Consider the following 19,259-nt stretch of genomic DNA (forward strand, 5'->3'; position numbering starts at 1 on the left):
TGTAGGTAGTCGAGACGGACATCTGCTCAGATCCTCATTACTATATTTTGAAAATACCATACAGAAAAATAAAAAGTATTCACCTTTTACATGCTAAAGTTCATACATTTGTAAAAAAATTGCACTTTGAAAAATATTTGGCACAAAAACCGGGAAGGGAGAGGGGGAATGTCATCAATTGTATTATTGTATTGTATTTACAACAATATTTTTGATATCTAATCTGTGATTCAAGTTTATGTCTTCGTTCGCAAGAATAAATAGTTTTTGATAAGATAATTGTTAGGGATTCGTATTTGCATAATGATAAAACAATACAATGGGCTAATAAGACTATAGCAAATGAAATTCTTACATTGTTGTTTTACGTATCGTTGGTTGTCGTTTTTTGGTCGCAGCAGAATGGATCATTTTGGCCTTACACACATACTTCTCGAGCCAGATAAATATAATCCTGATACTTTGGACTTGGTAGTTGATGAAGAAGCAAGAGAATATTGGCTTAATACTTGCGAAAAACTGACTGAAAAATATGTTAACTTTGCGTTGTCGAATAACGAAGACCCTACAGTAGAAATACGCGCCCTAAAATTTAAAACTTGTTATATAGAAGCTTTGAAAGAACTCCGCATTAACCCTGTGTAAGTACCGCTAATTTGATAAATTGTTTAATTAATTTAAAGATTTTTTTAGTATTTTGCTCTAATTAAATTAAACAATCAGCAATTATTATTATAAAAGAAACATTTTTTCACATCAAATATGTACCAAAAACTAAAATAACATTTATATTCTCTTAATTTTTTAGTGCTCATGGACAGTTGACCATAAGAGTACTTCTTGATATCAATGAAACATGCCTCCGTTCTCAAGGTTTTTTTGATTTATGGAAGCAACAAAAGAAATTTGAAAATGAAAGTGCTTTGGCAACCTTGGGGTCCAGATTGGCTGAGATTGATGCACTCCCTGACGATAGACAGAGGTGGATAGAGCTCTGTAAAGGAGTGTTAGCTGGTAAAAATGTTTTCTTTTATCTTTAGTGTCACAGGGAAAACTAACATAAATTACCATAAGACAAGTAATTCAGCATTGCCATTATGATCTCACATTTGTTGTGCCGAGGTAGAATTAGTGCCAAAATACTACCCAAACATTATTTTGGCACTAAGCAGTCGTTGTCATTGTGTGTTGTGTATTTAGGTAGTGAGTTATTTTATGTTAATATTATAGTAAATAGCAGACATGTTGTCAGCCAAATATGAATGAACTTCATCATGTATGATTATACATAAACTAGTACTTATCAGAAAATACATACATAAATGCATAAAGCTGGCAAGGACTGGCATCTTAATTAATTCATTAAGTTTATTCCTTTAGGCAACATGTTTGATTGGGGAGCTCAAGCCGTAACCAGTATGCTGGATAGTGGATTATATGAAGCACTAGAAAAAATTCAGAAAAGGCCATGGCTGTGTGATGGTTTAGATAAATGGCTTGATAAACTGGAGGTAAGTCTCTACTCCTAATTTAAATGATGTCATACCTTAGTCACAATAAAAATTATAAAACCTTTGTTTAAAATACCTGTTTGTTACAGAAAACTGTTCACCATTGTGCTGCAGTATTTGTTGACAATAGTGGTGTTGATGTAGTTCTTGGTATTTTGCCATTTGTGAGAGCATTATTACTGAGAGGTACAGCAGTCATATTATGTGCCAATGAGTGGCCTGCTCTAAATGATGTTACCAATGTTGAACTAGAAGAGATCTTACAGCACTCTGCACACATTTGCCCTGTTATCTCAGCAGCACTCTCTACAGGAGACTTAGTAGTAAGATCAAGTGGACAAAGAGGTCCATGCTTGGACCTTAGAACTATAAGTGTAGGTAAGACTAGACTTCACACACATACAATTTTATGCTCTAGGAATAAGATTCAGTTACATTTACATTTGTCTTATCTCTTTACAGGTTTATGCACTGAAATGAAAGTCCGTGGAGTGGACTTAATCATTTTAGAAGGAATGGGAAGAGCTTTACATACAAACCTAAATGCTCGCCTTGCTGTAGATTCATTAAAAATAGCAGTAGTCAAGAATTCATGGTTAGCACAGAGACTTGGAGGCCCACTCTTTTCTGTAATCTTTATTTATGAAGAAAAAGAAACTAAAACATAATATTTAAATGAGTCAAGTTTATAACTACATTATGTGACTGTCCCCAGTATTCATTTAGGATTTGTAAGCCATTGATCTTTTGACACCATTTCTATGTAGTAATATCTTCGTAATTGCGCATTCATATTTTCGAATGCTCAGTCCTGTGTTGATGTTCTTATAGTAATTTTCGGAATATATTGAGTGTTATCCTGAACTTCGAATTTTATTTCCATCATATAGGCTTTCATGTTTATCATTTGAGGAATATTAGAGATTTCAAACTAAAAAGATCTGAACTTGTATCGTTTATTCAAATAAAAAATGACCCAGTTCATACAACTATATACTAAAGGTAGGGTCAAATAACTTCTCAACAATTCATTAAAAGAAGATGAAATGCAAGAGAGTTAATAATATCATGTGAGAATTCACTGTACAAGTCGCAGAAATGTACAACATATTATATAAAAAAAGTGTTACCTAAATGCTAAGAAATAATAATCTTTGATGAACTATAACACTTCCACTTTTACTACGATCAGAAAGTGACATTTCTACATAATAATGCCCCTTAAGTAACGGACAATCCAGTGATTCAAATTTCATAATGTCAACAATACATGGGGAGTACTTCATCTTACATTTTAACGACACTGTTCCTGTTGATTAGGATCTATTCAGCCAAGCGATGACTTTGAACAACAAGTAGGCGATTCCAAATGCATATGCAATCTTCTCTTTTTGCTGCCGCTGCAGTTGCTCAGCCTCTATTGACATCACACGTCTATTCAATTTGACAATCTGACGTCGTAGATGCACCAACTCTTCTGAAGTAGACAATCCTTCTCCACTGCCCATTGGCGGGGTCGGATCTCTGAAAATAGTTTTGTTTATGTTTTTATTCTTGTTTAACAAACACGTTTAAAATGTATTTACTGTTGAGCTAGTAATTTTAAAACTTGGTGAAGCCACCCTGGCTTACACACAGGTTTGAAAGAAACAATAAAGATTATAAATAAGTGTAAGAGAGAAACATTCAAATGTGCTCTTTACAAAAAATAAATTATGACATACCTCAACACCAAACGCGATTCAGTCATAGTTGATTCATTGAAGTTATCAGGGCGAGGAGTGGTTGAGCGTGCTCCATCGCCTTGAGATCGAAAAGGCCTCGAATTTCTCGGCGGAGAGTTAGTTGGCATTCCCTGTGGGAAATCATCTGCCGACGGAAAATAGTGCTGGTCGAGAGTAATTACACGCGGTGGCGTGCTGACACGTATCATGCCAGGGTCAGTTGGCAGCACAGCATTGTCCAACTGAATTTCTCGAGGAGTTGCTTTGGTACCTAGAAAAATATTTAATTAGATTATTGTTTGAAAAACTTATGGCAGACATGGAGACAAATTATCACTATTCTAAATTTGTTCAAATGAATTAAAAAAGGGAAACAATCTAGTATTCAATAAATTACTGATTTATTTCAGAGATATATTTTACTAGGTGATAGTAAAATATATCTCGAGGTATACTCTTATACATTTGTTTTTAGTCGTGTTTTATTTTAAAACTGAATTTTAAGACAAAAATACACTTTCAGATTGTTTACCTTTTTGATCTACTACTAATTGAGGAAACGTCTATGGCAAAGCCACTCACTTAGTGCTGAATTGTACTGTAGGTTACCATTTTCTGATGCATGAAAGTAAACAAATTTAGAAAAGATGAGGTGAAAAATTTTTGGCAGCTAATTTACATATATATTTTTTAATTTAAATTGTAAAATTAGTGTATAAAATTAAATATGCTTGATCAGTTTTGCCATGGACACAAGAAAGATGTAGTTGTGTTTTCCAATGTTAAAATGTCTGAGACCTGAAATAAGATGTGTTATGAACTACTAAAGGTTACTACAATAGTCACATAAATATTAAATTGCCATTTATACCTACGGATTACTCAAAAACAATATGAGGATATGATTTTCAGATTAGATATAGTTCGTTTACACCTATAAGCTATTCACAGTTCATTGAAACAAAATAATAGGATAAATGCTAATAGAATTATGAATATAAATATTATCTTTGATAAACTGGATGGTCTATATTTCTCAAGAAAGATACTCTTGTTCATTCTGCTGCAGACTTTTTTTTTAAAGAAGGATGTGTATAACTAACAATAAGTTTTAGAAATTTTATAAAAGAAAACCATAAATAGCATTAAACATCAAAGAGGCAAAAATAAAGCAGACAGCTCTGAAATAACTGCAAGTCAAGTAGATTGTTGGATTTCTCTTATCAATCTAATTATGATTAAAGCATAATTAAATCATAAAATAGTGTATAATTCACATGTTTGAAATCATTTGATTTATTTCCTACACCCACACAGCAAAACTGTAGCTTCAAAGATACAAAATTATTCTGGCCAAACCATATTAGTACTGGTAATAAGGTGATTTTATAGATTTTTCAATAATGATCAGTTTTAGAATATCTACCCAGAAAAATAAAAGTGATTATCCTGATCAAAGCGTATATTTTAGCATCCTTATCCTAAGGCAATGGCTAACTAGTCAATCATTATTTTCTTACAAAACTAAGACTTACATTGAAACCTATATTAATTGTCTGTTGTATGAACCAACCAAACTAAATATCAGGACTGGAATAAGATGCAAAAATTACATAATATATCATACAATACATGTAATCTGTCTTAACCATAATGGTTAGACAAGGAGGTTCTTGCTAGTTCACAGGCAAATCAATAGCATTTCAGAGCTATGAAAATTAACATCCTAAAGTGCTCATCAAGGGTTGATAGCATATTAGAAAATATTTTGAAACTCACCAACATGTTGGTCTTGTCCAACAACCAGTATTCTCTCAGGTACTTTCATGTCAAACTTTTCATTAGCATAGTCCCAGCCAGTCACCAAACCATTAGGCGAACTTTCCTCATCCACTATGTCACCAGTAGCCTGAACACGTGAAAAGACATGGCATATGAGTTTAGTTATGAGTAATAGCGAAATTAAATATAAAGTTGTTTCAGCCGATTTTTTCAATAGCTGTAGAATAATAATTTATAAGGTAATTAATTATAATGAGGTTGAATAAATAATAAGATTTTGTTAACCTACGCATACAAAAGTTAGATAATGATCAATTTATTTAAGGTATTCTATTTTACATTCAGTCTTTTTTCGATTCATTCTTTTCACTTAATTTTCATTGTTAACATAGTTAAGTTTTAAAACTTAATGATACTTTATGGCTTATAGTCTGATTTTTTTGGAAACTAATAGTTAAATTACTACAAGTTTTTATGAAACAAAAAAACAATTGTACTGTTGCAAGTCTTTGTTGTATCAACAAAACCTTTTTTTAAACTATAAAATAACAAAGCATAGTACTCATTTCAATTGAATAAAAAATACCTTGATCCTTTGTGGCACAGTCATGTGGTGGCTAATAAGCCGAGCATAAGCTTCATCGGACGTGTACTGCATTGTGGCGGTTTAATCCTGATGGAAAAAGAAAATACATTATAAACGTAATACTTACAGGGAAATCACTACTCAATATCTGAATATATATGGTACTGAATACACCTTGGTTATACAATACATTTTAATGGATTTTTACATAAACACACTAATTAATTTGATTTCTTTTCTAAATAAAATATTCCTACACTTAAAAATCTAATAAACTTTTTCATTATCTCAAGATTCCGTCTAATCACCACCTATATCTTCACGGCTGTATTTATAAAGCTAGATGTAAGTTTCTTATAGTGGGTTGTGATCAATAACGAAATTACTATATTACTTACTGTTTTAATGTTTTATCAACAGTTTATTCCATCTGGGTATAAGAAAAGAAAAATATTAAGACAATTGAATTTATTACACGGGCAGTCGTGATTGACAACTACTTTGACAGTAGGTCAGTACGCAGGCAGATAATAAATACTTCCGTACATAATGAATGCAAACCAAACGTTAATAAAAGCAAAAAGTGTACAAAGCTTTGCTTTTAGCTAAATCTATGCAAGCTGTTGATTTATTTTGGATAATGGGTACAAATTATAGACCTCAAAATTTATTTTTGAAGAAATGACGGAATTATTTCTTATTTGCATGGGTGCAATGTCAAATTAATAATTTCTGGAATAAATTTACACATGTAATTACTACTTTTTAATTACTTTCGTAAATATATATTTGATTATGTATTGGGTTAGATATTCATTTTGTACCATTGTCGAAAGGCTTGAAAGATGAAACATCGAGAACCTAAGCTAGGTTTGTTATTGGTGGTTAAAGTTGACGGAAAAGTAATTGACCAATTATAGATAAGCAAGTTAAGTTTGTTGAAATGTAAACGGGAAGCGCTGTCAAATACGCCGTGTTCAACTGTCATTGGTGGTTGTGTTGTCTCGTCTGGAGGATGAGTTTTACTGTCCGAAATCTGTAAAGTTTTCGTTTGAATTCACAAAATATTAACTTGAAAAGCATGACCACATTTAATTTCTTTAGTAATTGTCCTGTAGATAATTAAACAAATCCTTTTTCAAAGAGCAGGGGAGCGGATACTCGTACACGATGAAAGCCACCGGCTTTAGGTTTTCCTTATTTTTAGTAGCATACGTCTTTGTTGGTTTGGTTTCGAGTGATGAGACTTCAAAACCATATGAGAAGAAGTCGAAGTCCGTGACTTCGTTCGTTAGTGCAAAATGGGAAGCTACACCTATAGTGTTAGAGCTTGCTGAATATCTGGCAGGCGAAAGTACCGATTTATTCTGGTCCTTCTTTGATGGAATTAACTCACTGAAATCTAGTCTGGATACTTTAGGTAAGTCAATGTAACTATTTTTCTTAAAAGTGAGATTCCCATTTTCAGTGTCAATTCCTTCATCAGTGTGTGATTTGTCATACAGAGCACTGATAAAACTATTCTAAATCATAAGCCTTTTTGTTTTTATTAATACGGTTTCTTACTTTGTGAAAAGTTTGTTTTCTTACTATTTGAGGTCCAAGGAAATCATGTAAATAATCTCAAAAAAAAGATGTTGCAGAAGTTTCAATATACATTTTTAAAACTACTAGACGTCTACTGTAACTTGTTTTAAATTACCTAATAATTTCAGAGACTGACAAGGAAGTATATGATGCCTGTATTGGTGTTGCAAGTACCTTATTGGCACCTGCTCAGCTCCGTATGGCCAAACTTGCTCTCTCAATGCATCTGAACTCTCCTACCGTCAGAATGTTTGATCAAATTGCATCTCAAAGTGGAGCAAAAGAGGTCCAATGTGATGCGTTTGTGTCAATAGCATCAAGAAAAATCTGTGATAATGATGCATTAAGAGACACTCTTAAAGCATATAAACAGTATGATGTGGCAAGTATCCGTCATCATGATAGTTTTTTTACCAACAGTATTTTTTTAAGGTTAAGCTGTTAAAAATTATGGCATCTATGAGTAATTTTATAGCTTCCGATTGATGGCCTAGTATGGCTTCTTTCAAGATTAAATCATAATATTTTGACTGTTCAAGGTCCAATAAATTAGGCCTTATTAAATTAATTTTCTAAAATATGGTTTCCCAAACACTCCTATTTGTAAAGAGACTTTAAACAAGTGTTACTAAAACAAACTGCCCAATCATGAATCATCGTACCACTGATAGAAATCAGCCTTGAAATCTTTTCTAATTATCTATTATAGTATATTTATAATTGCAGGAAATGTTTGGTATTTGTTAAAGTTTTATTTTTGAATTAATAATGACATAAAACTAGTTTTCTACCCCATAAAATAATGTACAATCAGAAATATGAGACAAATTTAGTGTATTCAATCATAATGAAACAGCTGAAATGTAAAAAAAGCACAAAAGTTATGTAAAGCACTTTAAGTAAATGAAGAATGCTTTTACCTAGCATTAACTCACAAACAGTGATTAAACCCAAAATGTTATGACAAATTCAATTAGAATTTGAATTTCATACTGTCATTTATATTTTTAGGAAGAGCATAAGCAAGAGACATATTTGTTGGACCACTCATACCCCAGCAGTGATAACAAGAGCCTTACAGCTATTTTATATGGGGAGCTTGGAATGAAAGACTTCACAGCAAAGCACAAGATCCTGTCTACTTATGCTGATAATGGTGCAATCAACTATGTTGTGAGGTGGAATGTTAAGGTGAGTGGAGCATCAAATATATTGATTTTGTATTATTTTTCTGCCTATATTTATAATGTGTAATTTGTACAATAAAGATCAGGCTTCATATAAGAGTATTAAGCAAGCTTTACTGTATGCTTTTGTATTCTAGACTAGATTCTGAGATTTTATAATATAAAATGTTTGTCAATAGCTTTGTCTTCATTATACAGTATAAAATTAATTTTTCTGACATGTTATTGTGTGTGATTGTCAACAGCCTCGAGGAAAGGCCAAGTTACGTTTATCTGGCTATGGAGTTGAGTTACAACTGAAGAGCACAGAGTACAAGAGTCAGGATGACTCAACGCCGAAGGAATCGGAAGACGGAGAGTCGTCAAGCGCGCCTTCGGAAGAAGAAGATGAGAACGACCCACAGAACCAAATCGATGGATTCAACTTTGGCAGACTTAAGTAAGTTTTTTTTTAAAGAAATCATTGCCTTTAATAATCTTGTTGTGATAAATTAAATGGTGTTTTTTTGTTTAGAAATCTATTTCCTGGTCTTCGTTCACCACTGGAACGTTTCCGCCGTCATTTATCTGAATCAAACGAAGAGATCGCAGCCCTGAAGGTGTGGCAGATGCAAGCTCTGAGCATGCAAGCCGCAGTGGCTGTAGTTGACGCCAACGACGCCGGAGGCGACGAGGCCTTGAAAGTGCTTATGTCTATCGCCCAAAATTTCCCCATGCAGGTAATTTAAATGAAATGGATCCTATGGATAATGATTATTATGCCTTTATTAGCTTAAAAAATAATGTATGAGAGTTAATTAAGATTGAACTGAAGTCATATGGAACCATATGTATATTGCAATATTATATCTAACAGCTGACGCGGTATCAAGTAGTATGAACAGCTTCATAAAAACAGTATTTTTGTGTATGCAACAAACAATATAAATATGAAAAGTTCCTTTTTTTTATTGCATGCCGTAAATACGGATACCGCGTGCGTGTAATGATTGGCAGTCAAATCTAGCATCCTGTAACCATTATTTCACAATGGGGGTCAATTAATTGGTTGTCTTCCTTCCTTTCGGGGGTTGTGGGATAAAGCATTTGAAATATGTATGTTATCTTGACACTTTTCACCTTTTTTTCTACATATTTTTGTAGATTATGTAATTTGATGTCTATGGATCTGGTCTTTACTCGTTAATTGTCTAATGAAACACAATCACATATTATACTATGACGTGATTGTTAACCTATATGTTTTTTTTTATTTTAGACCAAGTCACTTATCCACGTAAATGTTCCTCAATCATTCCGCGACGAGGTTTTATATAATCAAGATATATGGGCGTCGTCACTGGGGCTTCGTCCCGCGGAACCACTATTACTTGTGTCTGGAGCTCAGTATGACGCCGAAGAAGTCGATGTGATGGCACTTCTCACAGCACTCAAAGAAGACATTGGTCCTATGAATACTTTGCATGCACTTGGTAAGTTTCGTTACATCCACTTCATACATATGATTTTCCCGTTATGGTTAATCAATAAATGCGGAAAGTAGTGAAATTTAAATGTATTAAAACATTGTTACTATCAGAGTTTCAGCATCGTAAAATAAAACACGTAAAAAACATCGACTTTAGAGAATGGCATTCAATGTTACGTTTAGTACATACTTAAATCATTTTATGGATGTTTTGATGATTGTTTTGCTAACTTCAGTGAAATGTCACAATTAAGAAATTTAAAGTGGTAAATATAGATATTTCTTTCCTATACGATGATATGAGCATCAATTAAATCTTCTTCATAGGGTTGTCTAAAAAGTTAATCAACACTCTGCTGTCACTGGAGCTGGGTGAGTCCTACTCATGGGAGGAGTACGGGCTGGACATCCGCGACACAGCCATCACGTGGCTCAACGACCTGGAAAGCGACGAGCGCTACCGCCGCTGGCCGTCATCCTACATGGAACTACTCAGGCCTACATACCCGGGCATGCTGAGGAATTTAAGGAGAAACATATACAATTATGTAAGTCACTTTACTAAATGTGGTGTTTTAAACGAATTAATGAAAAAAAATATAAATGTTTTTACATGCATAGATAATCGTGGTAGACCCAACTTCGACCGCATCTGGGCCTCCTCTGAAGCTGGGCGAGACGTTGTTGAAGCACGCGACGCCGGTGCGCGTCGGTTTAGTGCTAGCTCCGAACACTGAGAACCCGGCGTTGGAAGCCGCCGTCCGTTCTGCCTTCAATTATGTCGCACAGGAGAAGAACTCTAATAAGGAAGCCTATTACTTCCTCACACAGGTATGTAACACGCAAACATTAAAAAATAAAACAATTTATTAAACAACAAAAATGTAAAAGTTGCTGCAAGGTTAGTAAAATAAATAGCGCAACAACTCGACTTTTTATATTCCCGTACTTTCATCAAAATATTTATTTTATTGTTTTAGTTACTACACCCGACGAAAGACGAAAAGCTAGACTTGGAGTTTGTAAAGAAACAATTGAATAAATACACAAGTTCTAATGCTGATATCGACGAGATCATCTCTGAAGACTCGGAATACAATTTCGGAAGACAATTGTCTGAAGAATTTGTTACCAAGATTGGCAGTAGTAAGTACCCACAGGTAAGTTACGAATTGATTCTTTTTATTCAGGCAGCCTTGGAATCCACAAAACTGTTACAGACGTAATTTTCTTTGTACGTTATTCAGAATGAAATGAATTCCTCCAGGTATTGATAAACGGCGTGCCACTCGTTGAAGAAGGTCAGTCACCGGTGACGTCATCGGTGGAGCTTTTAGAGGAAGCTCTGGTGACCGCTCTGTCGCGACACACGGGCCGACTGCAGCGCGCGGTCTTCCGCGGCGAACTGGCCGACACTGACGATGCTCTCAACTATCTTATGAAGCAGTCACACATTATGCCCAGGTAGAAAAAATGATTGAACTAATATGCAGAAAGAAAGCTGTACAATGCAACTTCTTGCCCAAAAAATAGTATAATAAAGAGTTGACTACTAACCTTGATAAGTACAAAAATCTTATAGTTTATTTTTATGGAATACTTTATTGTTTAACAGACTGAACCAGCGTATTTTGGCCTCGGAACCCTCCCAATACCTGGACTTATCAGGAGTTCCATCTTCCCACGAATTATTCGCTGAAGACAAAATACACCGGCTATTGCACTTGACTGGTAAGTTAACAATTAAATACTGAAATTTTCACCCTCCTGGCTTATTGTCTCCTTTGCTTTCTAATTAAAAACATATCTTTATAGGTCGTGACGCACTGGCAACTGCTTTACCTTTGCTCAAGTACTTCGCCAAGTCTGGTAAGACAGAGAAGATCACTCAAACTATCTGGGTAGCTGGAGATCTCAACAATGCAGAGTCTAGGGAACTGCTGAAAAACGCTTTGACGTTTATGGTAATTATGTTATCTGCCTTACTAATACGTTATTAAAAACTAAATAGATAACTTTACGTCAACCAGTATTCAGAACATGATATATTGAAATCAGATTTCTATTGCATTATGATTTTTTAATTAATTGATGTTTTATATTGACTACCTTAAATCTATAATTACTCTATAATCATATCTTGAGATGTGAAGAAAACTCATATCTTTTTACATTTAACAGAAAGAATCCCGCGGTGTCCGAGTAGCCTTCATTCCTAACATAGATGGCGCGGCCAAATCAGATCAGTCGCTTAACAAGGTGGCGCTAGCAGCTCTTATCACGCTGTCACCTTCGGAAGCTACCGCCTACATGACCAAACTCCTTGAAGACGAGGGATGCCACGAGAAAGAAAACTGTGATATATTGGTTAGTTGACTTACTATTATATTAACTTCTTCATAGGTTTAGGTAGGTTTTGCAAAGAGGTCTGACCCCTGCAGTTTGCTTAAGGAATACAATTGATCAGTCAGTCAAAAATCAGTTTATCATTAACTAATTAACAACTACAAAAATGCAAAAAAAATACAACTTTGTAGTTTATAGCCTATTCCACTAGATTGTTAGCGGTAATAAAAATAACTAGAAGAGATACAGTCTAGTGACAGGCGGACGAACAGGTAGAGGTGCGTCTGTAACAGGATTCTGTTTCGAAGTTTAGGGTAAGGAACCCTAAAAATTACTTTATCGCTAAAAATTACTACTGGCAAAAGTAGTCGTCGATCCTTATGTAGGAGAGCTAGAAAATTCTATTGTAACACAAAATGTATTCAGTCTCTATACTCTAGTCTCTAATATGTTCTATGTGTTTCGTGTAGCCGGCCCTGGTCCCTGCGCTGAACAAGTACGAGTGGGTGCTGAAGGCGTCGCGCGTGTTGTGCGCGCGCAGCTTCAAGCTCCGCGGCGGCGCGCGCGCGCTCGTGCACAACGCGCGGCTCATCGGCCCGCTGCACAGCCACGAGCGGTTCACACTCGACGACCTCGCGCTACTTGAGAGGCAAGCTTACTTACTTCATGTTAACATACCATATAATATATTTATTTACACCAAGTTTAATTAGCATTAAAAATTCTTCTTTAGGTACAGCAACCAGATGTACGCTGACAAACTTTCTGAAGTATTGGATAGTAAGAAGAAATCGAAAGATTCGAATTCAATTTTCGAAGATGACGACGATGGTAAGAGTTTTGGTAATTACTAATATCTGCAGTGCTTGCAATAACCATATACGATAATCCCGATTATACTTGATGACCCCGGCTTAACGTACCAGCTTATAAAGTTAATCATTATGTTCTCCAGTGGAGTTTCCAAGGCTAAAACTCCACTCACTTCACGGAAAACGAATGTGTGACATGGTATAAATATGATAGATCTTCAAAAATAAATGCTTTACCGTGCGGCGCATAACAACTTGCCAGAGCTCAAAATGTGTGCGTTATTGTAGAGTACGAGAGCAAGCAGCTGAGTACGGAGGAGCGTCTGAAGGTGGTGACAGTAGTGGCGGCGCGCAGCCCGCGCGTACGCACGCAGCTGCCGCCCGGACTGCGCACGCAGCACTCGCTCGTGGACCTGCCGCCGCTCAGGGACAACGAGGCCGCCATCGAGGTGCGTACTACGGACACTATACTTACCAATATGCATTTATACTAAAATAATTAGCACACGAAAACAAGAAATCAGCGAAGCGATCTTTCAATACTTTGATTCTTAGCTGCCATATTCTTATACATGTTTGGAAAGCTTGATAGGCATAAGTGATTAAATACTTTTTAACTTAATAGAAGAGGTGCTTTGGTAAAAATACATGTTTTTGTTATAATTGACAGATTATAGCTGTTTTGGACCCCGCGTCGACGGCGGCGCAGCGTCTCGCACCATTGTTGCTAGTTTTACGACATGTTGTCAACTGCCGGATCAAGCTGTTCGTCAACCCGCAGGACAAGAACTCTGATATGCCTCTCAAAAGGTAAGAACTTGTACTAGAAAAAGCAACGATAGGTATTAATTTTTCTTTGTAAAAATAATGCATTATTTCTGGTGTATATCTATATAATATAACTACATTCTTACCACTCTCAGAATTAATTAATTCTCTTAACTTTCGTTGTAAGGTATACGTAAAATTTAATTGTTTCGTGTTAGTTTCTACCGCTACGTGTTGGAACCCGAGCTGCAGTTCACGAGCGCGGGCGCCCTGACGGGCGGGGCGCTCGCGCGCTTCGCCCGCCTGCCGCACGCGCCGCTACTGTCGCTGGAACTGCGCACGCCGCCCAACTGGCTCGTCGAGTGCGTCAAGTCCGTCTACGATCTCGACAACATACGTCTTGCTGATGTCGACACACTCGTGCATAGGTAACCAAATTGTATTTTTATTTATTTTTGTTCTTTCGTTTTGATAATTCTCTACCTTTGATCTAGTACATGCACTCCTGCTTATTAAAACTACCGGAATTCTTAACCCTTCTCTTTACTTGCAAATTTCTGTGATAACGTTAAATAAGCAAAGCAGAATTGTTTGTAGCGATGAAAGTCCAGTTTTAAACACATGGTTGGAGGCTTGATGAATTTATAATGATTATATTTTAAACAGTGAGTTCGAGTTAGAATACTTGTTGCTGGAGGGCCACGCGTGGGACCCGACGCTGGGCACGCCGCCGCGCGGTCTACAGCTGGTGCTGGGCACCCGTGATAAGCCCGAGCGTATGGACACCATCGTGATGGCCAACCTCGGCTACTTCCAGCTCAAAGCCAACCCTGGCGCCTGGCTGCTGCGCCTGCGACCAGGACGCTCCGAAGACATCTACGAAATTGTTGGGTATGAAGTTTATTGCTTTGTCTCACTTGCCTATGTGGTTTATTATCTACGCTGGAGACAGCAAAAGTCAATTGGTCGCTCTCGGTTCCATTTGGTTAAAATGACCATCGAAAAAAAAGGCTTTATTAGATATTATATGCTACTCATCCAACACTAAACTAATAACTATTTAAAAGTTTTTTTTAAAGGATATATATTGCCCAAAAAAGATTGCTTATTAATTACATTTGACAGTCACGAGAACACCGACACGCCGGCAGGCAGCCAGGATATCCAAGTGTTGATGAGTTCGTTCCGAAGTCACGTGATCAAGCTGCGGGTCAGCAAGAAGCCCGACAAGCAACACCTCGACCTGCTCGTGGAAAACGACGATAAGAACTCCGGAGGCATTTGGAACTCTATTGCAAGGTAAATAAGGCTTATTTTTAAATGTCTGCATAGACTTTATAGTAAGGGTTTTCAATTATATTTAAGTTATTCAGCGATGGTCACGTGTGAAATATACTACGGAATCTTGATTATATTACGCAGTCATTTTTTTACAACATTTTGGAGCTAATTCGAAAATAATAATCCAAATCGAAGGTTTCTTTGGTTGGGATCTAAGGCCATATGTTACCCCACAGTTCGTTTGGCGGCGGCGACGAGCAGGAGGCACAAGACGAGACTATCAACGTGTTCTCAGTCGCGTCGGGACACTTGTACGAGAGGTTCCTACGTATCATGATGCTGTCCGTGCTCAAGAACACCAAGTCTCCCGTCAAGTTCTGGTTCCTAAAGAACTATCTCAGTCCTTCACTTAAAGTAAGTATTGTTCAAATTGACATAATGAGCATGTATGGAACATCCGTTTAGATAAAATTTAATTAGTTCAATAAATATGTTAATTGTCAATACACATATAAAAGGGACACGATAATTATATTCTTTAAATAAATACTCATGTTCCTAAAATACCTGCTATTAAATAACCGTCATCTTTTTATCAAGATATCATATAAATACGAGAAAATATGCATAAGATAAGACCTCTATTGTTTAGGACATATTACCGTACATGGCTCAAGAGTATGGCTTCGAGTACGAGCTGGTGCAGTACCAGTGGCCGCGCTGGCTGCAGAAGCAGCGCGACCGCCAGCGCACCATCTGGGGATACAAAATCCTGTTCCTCGACGTGTTATTCCCGCTGCATGTCAAGAAAATCATTTTCGTTGATGCCGATCAGGTATGTAGACTCGTAATCGGTCTCTTTTAATGATAATGGGTAAATTTTGCATCTTAGACTGCATGCGGGCTAAATATTAGAATGAAACGACGTCTCGATACCTGCAAAGGTGTCGAGACGTCGGGAACTAAAACCAAAAATTAAACCGCGATAAAATCCGTAAAAGTCGTTTCATTTCAATGTCTAACATTCGCGTAAACCTAAGAAACCACTAAATATTAGAATTTAAAATGTTTTAATGGTATAAAACAAATAGCAGTAAGTTCTTCTTGGTGGGCAAATCCAAATGCGTTGTCGAGTAACATTGTAGTACGTGGTGCCGGGATTGGATAGCCGCACTCTTAACCTCTTAGGAAATGGACCAGGTAACTATGTATGTGTTGCTGATGAATGAATTAGAATTTATCATTATTTATTTTCTGTAGATTGTTCGGGCGGACTTGAAAGAGCTAGTGGACTTAGACCTTGGTGGCGCCCCCTACGGTTACACGCCCTTCTGTGACAGCAGGAAAGAGATGGAAGGATTTAGGTGAGTTGTAGTTTACCTTTACAATAACTTTGAAAAAATGAAAAAGTTATAATTTCAGATGTTAGAAAATGATGTGGTTATCAAAACAAATCATAACTTTTTGATTATTTTTACTTTTTTGTCATTATTTTATTATAATATACAGTTTGCTCTTTTTATATTTCTTATGTCATATTATCTTAGGTTCTGGAAGCAAGGCTACTGGCGCAACCACCTGCAGGGCCGCAGCTACCACATCAGCGCGCTGTACGTGGTGGACCTGAAGCGTTTCCGCCGCATCGCCGCCGGAGACCGCCTGCGAGGACAGTACCAGGCGCTCAGCCAGGACCCCAACAGTCTCTCTAACTTAGGTAAATCTATGTATGCCATGTAGCAAATGAGTAATTATGTGAAGTCAGCTTTCTATAGCGTACGACATGAGAAAAAAATGAACGTCGTAGGTATGGTCAGCAACTAAAATCGATGAACAAAGTATTTAAGAAGAAAATCCGTAGATATCGGTGTTAACATGCATTATTAGAATTCTTCATTCTAGGATACTTAGAGCCTCAGTCTTCATTCTTATTAAATTATTTTATTAAAAGCATTGTATCTTATAGTATCATGCACCGTCTGTTAATACTGAAAGTATTCTCTATATGATTTTCACAGATTTTGTGAGGACTATTATACACTGAAAAAAGGTTTATGTATTTTTTTGTAAATAGCCATGCACTCTCATTTTAAGGTTTGTTAACATATTTATATATTTGTTTGTATTTAGATCAAGACTTGCCAAACAACATGATTCATCAAGTAGCCATCAAGTCACTGCCACAGGAGTGGTTGTGGTGTGAAACCTGGTGCGACAATAACTCTAAAGCATACGCCAAGACTATCGATTTGGTTAGTATAATTAGTATAAAAAATTGTTTATATTTAAAAAAAACTTAAGCTAAGCTTAACTTAGCAAATAAGTTCTCGAGGGCAATCGGCTTTTTGACATATTGCAGTACCTACAAAAAAAGTAGATCTCTTTCAAAGTTTATTAAATAGCTATATAAAATGTATACTACATTTGACATTTATTAAAAATAAAAGAACATGACGAGAAATTTACACTAAATAATTATAAAAACAGTGTAACAACCCGATGACGAAAGAGGCGAAGCTGTCGGCGGCGATGCGCATCGTGCCGGAGTGGAGCCAGTACGACGACGAGGTGAAGGCGCTGCAGGCGCGCGTGCGCCGCGGACTCTACCAGGCCGCCGACCACGAACAGGTACATATGACATGTCGATGACAAGTGGTGTATTATGATTATCGTCTTATTTGTATATGCCCAGAATATCTTGGTAGAATTCTTAACTCTGACCATGACCCTAGCCTTTGCCTATGGCCTTCCGGAATCTTCATTCCGAATTCTTAAAAAATCAGTGAACATCCGGATTTCGTTCTTGTTCATTCACAATATTATAGTTTTTGTTATACAAATTGTTGAAGCTGAGATGATTTTCAAACAAAACGCTTCTGAATTGCAGGAAATCGAGAGTACTGATCATGAAGAGACTCCAGTTAGCCAACAAAGTAAGTTATCACTTCGATTATAATAGTTCTATTCAATATTATTTACTAGATTTTAATATTAACCTTTAATTGTTGAAACTATTTTAGCAATTCCGGTCTCAAATCAACTGGTTGCAGCTGTGACTAGCTCTTTAAGATCTACAATCGCATGCTTAATATATAATTTAACAAAAGATTACACTTTCATTTATGTCGACTACGTTTAGACAAACTTTACTCATATATTTGTTTTGTTACAGAACACGATGAACACTCGGAGTTATGATGAACTAAAGTAATAATAATATAATTAGTCTATTCCAATTTGTTGAGTGATGAGTTGAGTCTGAGTGAATGTGTAAGTAGAGAATTGCTCACTATATCCGTATAGCTCAGCGTTTTATAGAGCTGATCTATTGAATTTCAGCAGTAACCGCAATATTTGAATTCTATTCCGCATTTCAAGTAAAAGCTATCGAAATTTCGCCAGTTTCTTATATTACATTTCTTGTAAGTAAATGCAAAAAATAAGTCCTATATAGATTTCCAATTGTTTTGATTTCCTAACTTGCTATAAATTTTGTGCGTTGTATTAAAATAATGCTTAACTTTGAACAAATCCAAATTCTACTGGATCAAGTCCTCCTGACCTGACTAACGATGCCATATTCATTATTCTGTAAATCGTTACGTCGCATATTTATGTATTTCACTTCACCGCATCAGTAAAGCAACATTACCACCAGTTATATCATAAGTAAAAATGATGTGATTTTTAGTTATTAAGTGAAGGGGTTTTGTATTTGTTGTACCTAAATCCTAAGTTACGAGAATTTATTTTTCTATTTCCAGTCAAATTCCAAATTCATGTTAGTTTTAGTTGTAAACTACTGTCTATGTTAATACTATTATTGATCCAGTCAGGGGTCCTATTGCCACCTCTATTATTGCAGTTTCGGAAACATGGCCGCCGCTACAATATGTAGAGCGGCTCTTTTTTTTAAACCACTATAATATTACTTCTGAGAGGTGGTAGTAAGCCCCCAGATCTCACATGTTAGTGAATTGAATACATTGATCTATATAGTTTTATTGTACGTAGTTACATTTCTGATATATTTGTTGTTATTTCTATTGCTCAGTAGTTGCAGAGCGTGACTATTAGATATTTCTTGCATTGCTAAAATACAATAGTTATGTAAATAAACACTTACTATTACGTCACATTAATAATGCGTTTTTATTGAACATACCTTTTTGTTACCCACTCTCGTACTAACAACGATTCTTTTATTTGT

The 19,259-nt window shown here is 36.0% G+C and overlaps 3 protein-coding genes across 4 annotated transcripts; 2 read left to right on the plus strand and 1 right to left on the minus strand.

Annotated features, from left to right (window-relative positions):
- The first annotated feature begins 21 nt into the window (after positions 1–21).
- LOC113492731 (pantothenate kinase 4) lies at positions 22–2,375 on the plus strand. 2 transcript variants are annotated; one of them, XM_026870362.1, is made up of 5 exons: positions 22–641; positions 809–1,014; positions 1,381–1,511; positions 1,601–1,885; positions 1,974–2,081. In XM_026870362.1, the coding sequence occupies exons 1-5, from the start codon at positions 343–345 to the stop codon at positions 1,989–1,991; spliced, it is 939 nt and encodes a 312-aa protein (XP_026726163.1). In that variant the 5' UTR covers positions 22–342; the 3' UTR covers positions 1,992–2,081. The 2 variants fall into 2 exon arrangements, with proteins under 2 accessions (XP_026726163.1, XP_026726161.1); XM_026870360.1 differs by having other exon boundaries at positions 34–641; positions 1,601–1,889; positions 1,974–2,375.
- A 78-nt stretch (positions 2,376–2,453) lies between these two features.
- On the minus strand, positions 2,454–6,113 carry LOC113492732 (transport and Golgi organization protein 11). The gene is made up of 5 exons (XM_026870363.1): positions 6,002–6,113; positions 5,604–5,690; positions 5,015–5,144; positions 3,236–3,506; positions 2,454–3,035 (listed from the first exon to the last, which is right to left on the minus strand). The coding sequence occupies exons 2-5, from the start codon at positions 5,673–5,675 to the stop codon at positions 2,828–2,830; spliced, it is 681 nt and encodes a 226-aa protein (XP_026726164.1). The 5' UTR covers positions 5,676–5,690; positions 6,002–6,113; the 3' UTR covers positions 2,454–2,827.
- A 456-nt stretch (positions 6,114–6,569) lies between these two features.
- LOC113492729 (UDP-glucose:glycoprotein glucosyltransferase) lies at positions 6,570–19,191 on the plus strand. Its single transcript, XM_026870356.1, has 28 exons — positions 6,570–7,023; positions 7,319–7,572; positions 8,202–8,381; positions 8,623–8,816; positions 8,892–9,096; positions 9,636–9,849; positions 10,173–10,393; positions 10,467–10,676; positions 10,826–11,005; positions 11,113–11,309; positions 11,461–11,576; positions 11,661–11,809; positions 12,027–12,212; positions 12,662–12,840; positions 12,925–13,022; positions 13,292–13,452; positions 13,674–13,813; positions 13,990–14,199; positions 14,438–14,662; positions 14,897–15,070; positions 15,289–15,466; positions 15,705–15,887; positions 16,313–16,416; positions 16,600–16,766; positions 17,180–17,301; positions 17,537–17,677; positions 17,937–17,982; positions 18,222–19,191. Exons 1-28 carry the CDS (start codon positions 6,774–6,776, stop codon positions 18,245–18,247), a joined length of 4,710 nt encoding a protein of 1,569 aa, XP_026726157.1. The 5' UTR covers positions 6,570–6,773; the 3' UTR covers positions 18,248–19,191.
- Positions 19,192–19,259: the final 68 nt, after the last annotated feature.

Source organism: Trichoplusia ni, chromosome 4 (genome assembly GCF_003590095.1).
Source record: "Trichoplusia ni isolate ovarian cell line Hi5 chromosome 4, tn1, whole genome shotgun sequence".
In the NCBI taxonomy this organism is placed as follows: Eukaryota; Metazoa; Arthropoda; class Insecta; order Lepidoptera; family Noctuidae; genus Trichoplusia; species Trichoplusia ni.